The sequence below is a fragment of the Nothobranchius furzeri genome, chromosome 4 (assembly GCF_043380555.1).
Source record: "Nothobranchius furzeri strain GRZ-AD chromosome 4, NfurGRZ-RIMD1, whole genome shotgun sequence".
Classification (NCBI taxonomy): Eukaryota; Metazoa; Chordata; class Actinopteri; order Cyprinodontiformes; family Nothobranchiidae; genus Nothobranchius; species Nothobranchius furzeri.
The window spans coordinates 65,121,570-65,135,059 of NC_091744.1; the positions used below are offsets into that span (position 1 = coordinate 65,121,570).

At 42.7% G+C, this 13,490-nt stretch overlaps 1 protein-coding gene across 1 annotated transcript; it reads left to right on the top strand.

Moving 5' to 3' along the window:
• The first annotated feature begins 60 nt into the window (after positions 1 to 60).
• On the top strand, positions 61 to 13,490 carry slc25a22a (solute carrier family 25 member 22a). The gene is made up of 11 exons (XM_015964311.3): positions 61 to 202; positions 9,211 to 9,368; positions 9,685 to 9,810; positions 9,897 to 9,952; positions 10,144 to 10,234; positions 10,785 to 10,839; positions 11,410 to 11,470; positions 11,646 to 11,790; positions 12,616 to 12,770; positions 12,852 to 12,927; positions 13,044 to 13,490. The coding sequence occupies exons 2-11, from the start codon at positions 9,349 to 9,351 to the stop codon at positions 13,195 to 13,197; spliced, it is 939 nt and encodes a 312-aa protein (XP_015819797.1). The 5' UTR covers positions 61 to 202; positions 9,211 to 9,348; the 3' UTR covers positions 13,198 to 13,490.

Sequence of the window (13,490 nt, forward strand, 5' to 3'; positions counted from 1 at the left end):
TTTGAAATCCATCCTCCGCTACTCCCGTTTGCATCCAGACCTCTCCCCCTCCCTTCCTCCCTTTCCTGCCTACCTCCCGGCTTGCATTCACTCCCACCTTCTCAGCGGGTTATCTACTGTCGCTCTTTCAGCCAAAGGTACAGAGTGTAACATCAGATTTCACCTCTCATTCACCCACAAGGAAACAGCGGAAGCGACTCTGGTATGTACATAACGGGAGATGCATTTGTTAAGAATCTGGTTGCGTTTTTAATTTTTAAATCCCGTGTCTCTGTCGGTTTGCGGTCGTTAAAATGACACCTGAAAGCGCCATTAGCTTAAATATGTTAATGGTGAATTATAAAGGCGAATGTGAGAGGCTGAGGAGCGGGAAGCGAGTCATTTCCCGTCATATGCTAAGGTAGCGAATGTCTGAGCAGCGTTGGAGCTGTGCGGTTAACGATGTCGAGTTTAGCGTCATACAAATTAAAATGGACGAGATTAACCGGTACTGTCAGAGCTATCCTGTCATATTCTGCCCCTAACTCCCACCGAACCGCTAGTCAGCCTCCGGTACGTAACGGTCACATAAGGAGCTGATCAGAGACTCATGGTTTACGTCAGTATTTAGTAGCATGTGTATGATTTTATGATCTAGCACCACGGTTGAGTCAAACTGAAACATCATTAGTCCGAGCTCCTTAAGGGGCCAGCTGCCGGCTTCCGTTCATCAACGAGGGTGTAAAAATCCCGAGTCCCCACCTCCTCTCATTGGTGGAACAGCTGAGGATGCTCCAGCATCTGCTGGGCACCCTCTCCTAAACCAGCTCTTCATTTGGAGCGCAGAACAGGCGGAAATGTGTCACCTGCATAGAAAAACAGACAGGATGGTGTTGGTATTTCTCCTAAAAGTCTTTTGGGTCCCAGCTATCACTACAGGCCTCAATTAACCCCCCCCCCCCCCACACCCACCCAAGCACACATGACAGCATTTAGCAGCTGCTCCTGCAAACTTGCACACATGCATGCTCTAAAAGACAAAACAATTGGCCGGTGCTCAGCTTTAATTTATGCATTGCATGCTGTTGAAATGGGTTATTAAAAACATAATAACTACATGTTGTAGATGGTTCTGCGAGTGGTCTGGAGTTGAAGAACTGAAATATTTACAGTAGAAATTAGCATTTCTGTGCTGAAACTCAGATTCCTGCCAGAATAACTTTCATGTAAAACTAAAAGCAGCCTAATGTTTAAAATCGTGTAAAAGCCCTTAAGGTAAGCTGCTATGGCATTTTTTAGATTAGATTTCACACTTTTTGGTCAGGATTGAACTCTAGCTATTTAAAGAGCCATCTGCAGCAGTTAGAAACTCACAACCCTCCAAGGCTAAGGCCACACAATGTAACAAAGGATTCGAGAAATAAATAATTCACAAGGTTAGCCCTTCCTGGGTGTACAGTGACATCCTGTGTTGTTCAAGAGGACTGTGGAACTTTTAAGGATCATTTCTAACAAAACCATGGTGAAGTTATCACAGGATCACACGTACTGCCCAAATATTCATAGGCGGGTTTGTAAAAGTCACACACATATGCTCACTGTATGAAAATAAATGACACAAAGCTACGTTTATAGGGAGTTTTTTCCCCCTGTGTGTAGAGAATTCACCAGCAGGACGGAGAATGAGATTGGAGCAAAACAAAGAAGTAAGAGAGAATAGCTGTGGAATACTTGAAACCGGGGTGTTAGAGGAGATTCTAAACTCTTCACCTTCCCTCTGCACAAAAGAGCTTTATACCTCTCTGACACATGAAAGCCAAACTCAACCTGATATTTCCTGATCTGCAACAGGTGATACCAAAGAAAATAAGTACTTTTGTGCGTGTTTAAAGGCTGCAATATGATCTCAGTGGGGCAGAAACACATCGCTCTGCCCAGATCCCACTCCTCTGGCTGTGGATAGAAGGGCTGGGAATGAGATCCCATAAGTATGTATTAAGTTTATAATCCCAGTGATGCAGGGAAGAGGAAATGGTAATCAGATTTGTCTGTGACACCACAATTTCATCCTGCACACTGGCGTGGTTGTTTAGATTCAAAAATAGATGGAATTTCATGTATTCTGACGTCAAATCATTGCATATCAGTGTAGAGGATTACTTAAAACACACTCCTTTAATTAATTTTTTATCTTATAGGTCAAAGAATATATAGAATACTGCAGAAACGTGTGTGTGTGTGTGTGTGTGTGTTATTGAGAGCAGCTCGTGATGTGAGACAGATGGTCTGGCAGCAGCATTCTGCACTAAGCTAATGAAGAGAGCGTGTATCGTGAATTTCGGTTCTTTTCTCTTTTCTTAACCACATTGGTCATGTGACTCAAGTGTCCCAGCCGCTCACTTCCTTTTATCTTTTCCTCTAAAATCCACTGTTATCAGTCACTAAAGACCTTTACCCTGTTGAGACCAGACACCAAGGAGCTGGGACGGGTCAGGTATTTTATTCGCTCCGGCTGAGCAGGATTTGCTTTTGGGGTTTTTGCATTGATAATTCACAGGAGTAGATTGGTTTGGGGCTTTTCAAGCTGATTTTATTTCCGGATCTATTATGTTTTAAAGCAGATTTGCCATGAAGTTGGTTGTCTTTAGCAGCTAGCTTTATAACTTCATGTTTAAATCCCACCATCTCTGATCTACACACCCCTTCTAGTTTCTTCCTTTGCTGATAACAAATAGCATTTCTCTATGATTTTACTTTACTTAGAATTTGTACAATCACCAGTTTTTTAAGGACTACAAAAAAAGTTTAATATTTATGATGCTCGAGATGTGCTGATCCCGATTTAACCTCCCCAAAATAATTATCCCAAAGAACTATAATTAATAGAATATAATTTTAAGTGTTGAATGATAATTATGTAATGCAGAACACCAGATGCTTTTTTGGTGCATCTATCAGACAAATACCAATTAAAGGTATGGAGGAAATTAATTTCTCCAAATAGCTTGCCGAACTTAAGCTTACCTGTCGAGCAGAAAGCTCAACCTTCGCTTTGCGCAGGAAGTGAGAACTACCCAGCAACGAGCACGTATGATGACGGCCTTGCGTGAATGGTTCAACAGAATGATTGACAGTTGTGCGGACCAATTGTTCCGATGATCCACCCGGAGGAAAAAGATCCTCCGCTATACATTTAAAGTAACAAAGAGCAGTTTCCTGCTCCTCTGCCCTACTGGTTGAAAGTGGAATTACAATCCTCGTAAACAACCCTGCTGCAGCCTGATGTGGCTAGTGCTAACAAAGAGCTAACACTAACCTGAGTCAACTAATGCTAAAATAAACCACAGAGTAAAAAGTTTCACACTGTTGGACAAAAAATATGTTATAACTTACAAATCCAGTATCAACAAAGCCAGGTCACCATTTGTAGCCGCCTTTAGCTTCCTGAACTAGAGTAGGCCCCGATGTTCACTCTGGTTTTAGCTCTTTGCTTCACCTCCGGGTTCCATCATGATGCCAACAGCAAGAGTAAACTTCTTTTTCTTCTTCTTGCGCTTTTTGTTGATGATCTGTGAACTGAAAATGCTAACCACTAGCGTAACAGCTAACAGCCGTAAAGCAGAGAAAGAGATCCCAGTATAGGGTACCTACCCTATCAAGTGTGGTTTTTGGTCAGCAGAGTGGTGTCAAATCTGAAACTGGTCAAGTTTCTCAACTCAACCATCACTCAGACAAAAAGAGATTAAAATACATCTATATTTTTACTTTAAAGTTTTCTAGTTTAGATGCACAAAATGCTAAATGATGAGTGTTGTCTTTCATTGTGTAGTAGCAGTGATATTACCCGTTGTAATTGTTCCAGGAGAGAAAGATGATTGGTAATAATCTCTATAAGAAACATCCCATTGTATATTTGTGCTGTTTCATCATTTCTCCAGTTAGCTGGCATATGCTGCCACAAACTCATCATCACTTCTTTTTATTTACCTAACAGTTGTATCTATTGTTACCTTGGCTGAATATCCTTGTGAGTAATTACCCATCATTGATCAACTTGTAGTGACGATCAAGGGTCAAAAACTGGAGCGTTATCAGACTTGGGACTGTGAACTTGCTCTTTAATCAAGCATATCCAATAGCTGCTTTCAGTCGGCTGACTTAAGTTCAGTTCAAGGCTTTGCACAAGTTGTGTAATCACCTGATGTTTGCTCATCAGTACTTATCAGCTCTGTTGGCACAAACCTAAAACATTAACAAAAATGCATGAGGGAACATATAAAGCCACATTAAGCATGTTTGTTTTAGGTTAAAGTGGGTTAATTGAATACATTCTGGCAATAGAATAATAGACCCACAGTGGGGAAATTCACTTAGCACACTTAAGAAAAGTTTAAAGAAAAATAATAGCAAAGGTACATGTATATGCATACACATAGGCAGTAAGCTGATATTATAACCTTCGACCACTAAAAACCACAAATAAAAAGGAAAACATGTGTAGTATGGAGTTTATTAGACATAAAGCTGGTTTATTGAGTGTCTGGTGAAATGAAATACCCATTGCACAACAGATTCTATCACTTCATTATGCTTAAAATAAATTCCTTGGATATTTTGGAGATGAGCAATGTTTTGTGGACACTCCACACTGGGACTTGCTGTGTGCATACAGACTCCAATTGTCATGTCAAGGCGCTGTGGCCAGACTGTGGCTGGAAGTCAGATGCGTTTCCTTGTGCCGGCATAGTTGCATTAAGTAAACGTGACAAGTAACGCTGAATTCAGGGTCTTTGAGTATGTCATGTTCAAAAGATGTCAGCGATTCAAACAGCTGGCACATCTCTCCAGTTATTTTACTAAGAGAGCTGAATTGAAATGGTTGAAAGAAAAACAAGAGCGATGACTGTGGGGTTTATTTTATAAGAGGAAGTCAGAGGGAGGAGAAGAAAATGGGCCAAGAGTCACTGCTGAGCTATAGGTGGGCTGTGAAGCTACAGGGAGCAGGACAGCCAGCTGAAAGACAGTCACAGACCCACCTTCCTCCTCTTCATTTCCCCACCCCTGGATCAGCCAGTGAGGGCCTCCCAGTCCTCCCTCCTTCCAACTGAGCACACCAGATTACTGCTTCATTCTGATGAAGTTACTGGAAACATCCATTGGAGAAACTTGCGAAGTTGCTCGTGTACTCGTTTGAACTTTGCACAAAAAAATCTGAAAGTCAGCAAAGATCTGAGGTGGAAAAGCTGCATTTGGTGAGTCGTGACTCATGATCATGATAGAGAGAGGGAGGTGATGAAGGGAGGGAAAGAGCAAGAGAAGAGCTGCACTCACGGAGCCAGGCTGTGATTGGTGGATGAAGGGGGTGGAGAGAAAAAAAGGGGAAATTGGAAGCATCTTTTTACAGTAACAGCACTCTGCTTCAGAAAACGGGATCATCATGGCTACATCTGTACTCTTTTAGCTTTACTTGTATGGCTCAATCTTTAAAATTAAACCACAAGGACACACAGATGTTCCAGTGGTCGAGAGGGTCGTCAATAATTCAGCCTATGAGGAATATTCTAGGCTGGAGTTTGTGTGATGGCCCTTGATTTAATCAGGCCCGAGCAGTGAAAGCGCTGTGAAGGCCTCTTGTTTTTGCTCTGATTATTTTTTGTTATTCCGTGCCCCCTTTGAACGGCGTTTTGGGGACCTTAACATACCCCAAAACTCACAATATTTTGCAAACTTGTCAGGCCTGGTGAAAAATTTGATATTTTAAAGGTCCCAAAAAAATCGCAAAGAAAATGGCTTAACAGTGCCCCCTAGAAAGTGAAAAAAACCCTCTCCATAAAGCTTAGTTTATCGTACAGTTATGAAATTTGGTACACTTGTAGTACTCAACAGTCCGCACAGAAAAGCCTCTTGCAAGCATGGTCCATATCAAACAGGAAGTCGGCCATTTTGGGTTGAAATGACGATTTTTTGCAGTTTTTAGGGTCCGTTTCTGATTGGATTGCTCGATCATTTTTCGCACGATCGTCTCAAAAGTTGTGTAAAATTGCTCAGAAGGGATGAACGAACAAAATGAGACAAGGATTCTGAGTTTTCGTATATGCTGAAGGGGCGGGGCCAGGCCTCGAAGTTTGACTACTCGCCAAAAAAATGTTAATTGCTATAACTTCATTACTGAATGGAATAGAGTCACAAAAATTTCTGTGGTCATTTATCATCCACCCACAAAGTAAATTGAATGGTCGGATGATGACATCACACAAGTCCTGCCCCCTCAGGACCAAAAAGGTCAAGTTTTACTTTGAAAGGTCCCAAATTGCCCCATTTCACTTAATCACCACAAATTTGTAGCTGGTAACTCAAGACAAGTGGGGGTTGCTTGGCATCACTTTATGGGAGTTTTCGGCAGAGGACGGGGCTGTGGCGGCGCGGCGAAGTCAGGCGTACCGCCATGGCCTTACGTTTGCCTCCCATTTTGTCATTTCTAAAGATATCGTCACGAAACTTCTTGTGAGTGATCCTAGTCCGGCCCCCCAAAAAATCTGATGTGAAAATCCGGTCGGCGTGGCCTATTTTCTGAAATAGCGCCCCCTAGGACCATTAAAACTGTCAGCCCCAAGCCATGCTTTGACTGAGGATTACGAAATTTGGTACACTAATGTGGTGTCTCAGGATCTACAAAAAAGTCTCTTGGAGCCAAGCGCAAAGTGAACATGGCAATCAACAATCATGCCCTTTAGCCAACAAGGCACAAACGGTTGGTGAACATTATATAATGTCACCACAGCGCCCCCTACATACCTTTAAAATTGTAATAACTCCTACAGACGAGGTCGTAACTGCACCAAACTTGCTATGTGTCATCACACAAAGGCACCCAATACAATCCTGTGGTAATTGGTTGATATCGCTTTAGCTCCGCCCCCTGACAGATATTAGGCCCTGAATAACACATGCATGATCCAATTAACACCAAACTGCACACAAATGATTGTTATCAACCTACAAACTTCTTCATGGAATATTTCCTAAATTTGGGACAGCGCCCCCTAGATACAATAAAACCTTTGTATCATCTCCAAAAAAGCTCCAAACTATATCAAACTTGGTGGGAGTCATCACACAACTGCAATCAACACATGTATGTGCTCACTTGTTCAAATCACTTTAACTCCACCCACTTACAGCTTTTTGTCTCTAGGTGACCCATGCAACGTTTGATTGATGCCAAATTAAAAGAAAACCATCTTTGATGACCAAAGATGACCTGTATGGCATTTAGATGTAAACGGTCACAGCGCCCCCTAGATGGGTTCAAACTTTATTAACTTCTAGAGACAAGGTCAGAATGGCATTATACTTGGCTTGTGACATCAGTGACTGCACCAAACACATTGATGTGGTTGTTGGTTCAAATCCCTGTAGCTCCGCCCCTTTCAGCTCACTGGCTCTAGAAAGAACACACAACGTCTGATTGATGCCAAAATAACAGAAAACCATCTTTGTCAACCAAAGTTGACCTCAATGGGATTTTTCTGTCGTTGGTCACAGCGCCTCTTAGATTAATTTAACCTTCAATAACTTCAAAAATCGTGGTCAGAATAGCATTAAAGTTGGTCTGTGTCATCACACCATCAGTGTGGTAAAGATAGAGTATGCCCTAGTGGTGAGACGTGTAATTAAATGGAGGGCTCAGAGGGGATGCTGAGTCAGGGTGAAGTGCGGACGAGGTGACCGTTTGCGGTTTCAGGTGTCGGGGTGGTCGACGTTTCTGTTCCGCGGACGTGCCCTGGTGCCCCGGGCTGCCGGCCAGGCCGGAGCGGCGCGGAGCTGTGAGGGCCGAACGACGCTGCTTGCAGCTTTAATTTAAACCTGCTTTTGTCTTCAAGTGCTCTAAAACCGCTGACACCCATCAAACTTTTAATGATTAACAAGCTTATCCATCAGGTTAGCAAAATGCTTACGGTCAAATTACCTCTTCACACAGTTTGCAGCTGCTGACTAATACGTCCACATTTTGAGGTTGGAGAAGCATCACAATAACCTCTGTTAAAACCTGGTTTACTAAAAATAACGAACAGTTTTCAGACTTTTATTTTGTAGACATTAAAGGGTTGGTTCACTGAGAAACTGTATGATACTAATTTAAATATGAGTGTTCTCCCGCTACTTCCTGTATTGGCCGCAGGAAGACAACAGACGAGAAAAGGGTCGGGTCAGAAAAAGCCACAGATCTTTATCACACTGTAAATTTGAATGAAAGATTTCAAACACAAAACCTCAAAAACTAACAGAGCTCTGAAACACTTTTATGCAGGTAGAATTATCATAACTTTTAAAAGTAGCTACATTTCCTCCATTAAGTTTGAAAAAGTGTTTAAATCTAATTGCTGAATGGGGAGAGTGGGTGTCCACTGATCAGACTGGTTTGATTCCAGAACTAAGGTTGTGTGTTGAAGTGTCTTTAGGCAGAAAACTGTACTGATGGCATCTCACTGCTCCACTGGGATGGGTCAGATGTGGATCAATAAATCACCACTTATTATTAATAATGGGAGTTTTCTAGACTCTGATTTACCAGGTAACTCAGAGCACAGGGAACAGCTTATTATTTCACCTGGGTGGAGCATGTGTCACTTATTTAACTGAAATGATCACAATAAAAGCCGTTTAGGCTTTAGACTGGTTTTAAACCAGTTTTCTATTCTATTCTAGAATAGAAATGGACTTGCTCTTTTATTTCAGATACTTGCATCCAGCTAAGGCACATATATGTTTAGACTATGTACTCCTGCTATAATAAGATAACCTTAACGCTTGAGAGCAAACAGAGGAAAGGCCGATCCATCAGTGGGATAAGATTTATTACACATTCAATTTGACATATTTCTTTTTTTTTAATGAAGGAAACTGAAAATGTGTGTTACAAAATGTATTATGTGCAAAATGATCATTTTGGTAAAGCTTTCACTTCCCCTGAGTTCATTTAAAACCCTCATTTTAAATAAATGATCTGTAAATTCTCAGTTTTAGGTAGAGAAAATAGAAAATATTTCCTTATGTTTTGGTGTGTAAGAAAATGGGCTGGTTCTGGGTGTCGCTGAGCTAAAAGGCCATTTTAATCTTTGTTACGTAATAGATGAAATGTTTGCTACGTTGCTTCTGTGGTGTTTCTTCACTGTGTCACTTTCTGAGAATGTTGAACATGAACTGGTCTTTCTCTTCTTTCTTTCACAGAAGTACTTGAATTAAAACCAGCTCAATAGAAGCAAGCGGGCAATCAGCTGTTTGACCCCTCCTGGACCACACAGCACCACAGTCACCAACAACCAAGAGGAACTAACCGCTTGAGGGACCAGAAAGGGCTTTTAATAAATGGCTGATAAACAGATCAGGTACAGGTGGTTCTGAAAATATTTATTTAGAAAAAAAATTGTGTTTTTGCTTTTAACTTTACACACTTTTAACCCTCCCACTGTCTTTATGGGTGACCCCGCGAGGAAAGTTGACCATTAAGCAGGATTGATGGTTTATCCCTTGAGGTGGCAGGGGTGAGGCGGTGCTCACTCCTCACCCCTGCCACATGGACCCAAGGGATAAACCATCAACCTTGCTCAATGGTCAACTTTCCTCGCGGGGTCACACCCATTAGGACAGTGGGAGGGTTAATTCTACATCTCGTACGTTTGTTTAAACTCCACCTACGCCCAGTTTGCCTGCCAAATTGATTAATGGAGGGATCGCCGGCCTGATTGGAGTGACCTGTGTGTTTCCCATTGACCTGGCCAAGACTCGTCTGCAAAACCAGCAAAATGGATCTCGCCTTTATACCAGCATGTACGGAACATTTGTCAGTACCTCACAAAGATGGTGCCTGTCAGCCAGCATTTTGACTCACTGCTGATGTTTTTTTTGCCATTCAGGTCAGATTGCCTTATTAAGACCATCAGGTCAGAGGGGTACTTCGGGATGTATCGAGGTAAGATTCTCGGAGCTTATTGTTGGCTCATTGGCAACGATTGGAATGCCCCAGCTTTAATGAGACACCAAACATAGCTAACAATCAAAGCATTCCAGTGTAAACCACCTAATTTCCTTGTTTGTCTGTCTTGTGTTATTATTTTTTGCGGTTTAATTTCTTGTTCGCTGTCCTTTGTTTGCCCCCCCCAGGAGCTGCGGTGAACCTAACGCTAGTCACACCAGAGAAAGCCATTAAATTGGCTGCTAACGACTTCTTCAGGCATCACCTCTCTAAGGATGGGTGAGGCATTAAAGCGCTGACAGCCTGACTTACAGCACGCCCACGTCCCTCATCAACTAAATGGCGTGTTTACTAACATGTGTTACAACCCCACACATTAGCTGCCTGCATTCTCTCCCGAGGCTCCCGGTAATCCTTCACCTTTCTGTCACCTCTCCGGATGCACGAAGCATTCCAAGCTGCCTTGTTAATTGTGTGACTTCACAATCACAGAGTTACTCAAATTAGGTTGCCAGGTTGCATGGTATGGTGCTAGCAAACATCATCTTGTGGAAGTAGCGGTAGCTCACCTTCAGTGCTGCGTGCACAGATAAACCAGAGGCTTTCTGGGGCATCTGCCTCCATCCCCATGGTAACAAACATGCAGGCTGACTCGTCTGGCCTAGCTACCCTTGGTGTAAATTATTAATCCATGCTTGTCCCTGTCATGCAGACTTGGAAAACAAAGATTAGCATCACAAGCTCTGGAGGAGCTTTCTGCTTAAAGGTTTTGCAGGAATAAAGATGCCTGTCACTTTTTGTTCTGATCATGCTTTTTTTTTTTCTCCAGAAAACTCACTCTGCTCAAAGAGATGCTGGCCGGGTGTGGGGCAGGTACATGCCAGGTGAGTGAGTTAGCAAGGTTCAGATTTCATCGCATCCTACTTTTCCTCCATATGGACCCTCTGACTTCAGCACACAGCAGCGGGCCTGAGGCACTGCCTCATTTATCTTTGTCATTTGCTGCTGCACTCAGCCACAACGGCACTAGAGCGAGCTACAGCGGTCACCAAAACACACTGGGAGTTTGTAACTTGTGTTATCTGTGAGCTTTAATGTTCAGATTGAACGTCTTTCTAGTTTGTGAGGCGATATATCCTGGCAGCTATGCAGATGTGAGTGCTCAGATAAGATGCTGGCTGAGTGAGTCAGAGGGAAAGGCCTCTTGTCAATGAGGGCTTCATGCTCGAGGAACGTGATTAGATTAAGAGCAGCAGATTCTTGGATTACATGCCCGTCTCACCCTTAATCTAGTTAACTAGTTACTAATGTGTGACTACAGCAGACACCAAGACTAGGCATTAATTGAATGGATGCCAGACTTCGGACACCCGCACCACTCACAATTAAACTTTCATATTACATGTACTGACAGAAAAAATGGTTTGACCTTGTCTGATCTGCTTTAATTCTAGGTTATTGTAACAACTCCTATGGAGATGCTGAAAATCCAGCTTCAGGATGCTGGAAGGCTTGGTAAGAGGAAATTACAAACCGCTGCTAGTTAATCACTCACTGAAGTGTTGATACGATGGAGATAGGGCGGCCCCATGTGGCCGTGTAAGAGAATACACCTTCAGCAAGTCAGGTCTGAGCACTGGTAGATGATGGAAGTCTAAAGCTGTGTTTATTTTATTCTTGTTTGTTTTAGCTGCTCAGAGGAAGCTCATGCCGGAGACGGTGGCTGCAGGCACCGTGGAGACCAAGTCCCCCACAGCCATGCAGCTAACCAGACAATTACTGAGGGAAAAGGGCATAGCTGGGCTTTATAAGGGCCTCGGTGCCACATTGCTCAGGTACGTCATAAAGTAGTAAGTCTGTAGTAAAATCAAAATATCTCACCAACTGTCCAAATTCAGAGGTAGCATCCTTGTGATTACCCATCCTACCTCGTCCACGTAGGACGGGTCCTTCTTCTACCTAGCTTCTATATTCATTCTTTCCCCCTACCTCAGTGTGCAAGCTGTTGCCTAGCAACTGTGATGGCACTAAACAGAAGTTTAAGCAATACGTGTAGAAATACGGGCTATGCTAGCTTGTTTGTGAGGATTTTTCACAATATTTTTCACAATAAAAAACAAATACGCAAACAAAAACCTTAACAACACAACCGCCTAAGACTTTCATTTTTTTGCACAACCAGATATTATTATACATGCTAACACTTGAAACTCTGATCTTCTACTTCGTTCGCCAACATTACAGAAATAAAAAAAATCTACCCTTCATTCTGCAATGAATCTGGGATGGCATAAGTCTATAGGGCTACGCCAGACTGGCTCATGAAGTCTAGGGGGAACTAGGACGCATTTTAAGTCTTCATCAAACTTGAGCAGCTTTGTCGATTCGCTGCAAAGTCTTAAAATGTGCACCCGGAAGTATGTAGCTGCTGGATTAGGGCACAGCTAAGATGGCTACTACAACTAATTTATCTTAAAACTCTCAAAAGACTGTTACATATGTATATATCTATATATATCTATATATATCTATATATATCTATCTATATATATATATATAGATATATATATATATATATATATATATATTTATAAGAGCCAGTTCAATCATTTCTCCATATTAGACGGTATTAATTAAAAGTCTTCTTTCTGTCTTCATAGGGACGTTCCTTTCTCCATCATCTATTTCCCCCTTTTTGCCAACCTGAATAACTTGGGCAAACGGGGCGCCGAGGGCCCAGCTCCTTTCTACGTGTCGTTTGTCTCCGGCTGCGTTGCAGGAAGCACAGCGGCCGTTGCTGTCAACCCCGTTGACGGTGAGCAGGGGTCTCCAGTTGCGTTTCTACAGCTACCGACGCTCCGCGTTAGGTTCTAATCGGCGTCTCTTTGAATTGCAGTAATAAAGACTCGGCTGCAGTCCCTGAACCGAGCGAGCACAGAAGACACGTACAGTGGAGTGACCGACTGCATCAGGTGACCTGGTTATGTCGGTGCTGTGTGTGGCTGCTTTTGACATCCTCTGCACAGACACGTTACTAATGCTGGGTGTGTGGTTTCATATAAGTGATGAGTCGGTGTTTGCTCTCTAGGAAAATCATGCGCAACGAGGGTCCGGCGGCCTTCCTGAAGGGAGCGTACTGTCGAGCCCTGGTCATTGCACCGCTGTTCGGCATTGCACAGGTGGTATACTTCCTGGGCGTGGGGGAATTTATCCTCAGCTTCTTGCCTAAAAAAGACAACTAAGAAGCCCCTTCTTTCTGCCTTCCCTCCCACGATGCATCACTTCAACTACATGAGAATTCATCTTATTCTTGAGAAAGTTAATTATTTTTTTGAGGTTGATGAATGACCAGTTATTGTTTTGTTTTTTTAATTTGTTGTGTTGAATGTTCAAAAAGTTCAGAAGGGAGCCTTTGTTTGCCAAGATGCCTGTGGTGGCACACAAGTTTCCAGGAGGCAGGCTCAGCTACAGAAGCTCTCTGGAAACCAAGCCACAAATATCAGACTACAAGATATTTTTGTTGTGTTTTTGAAGA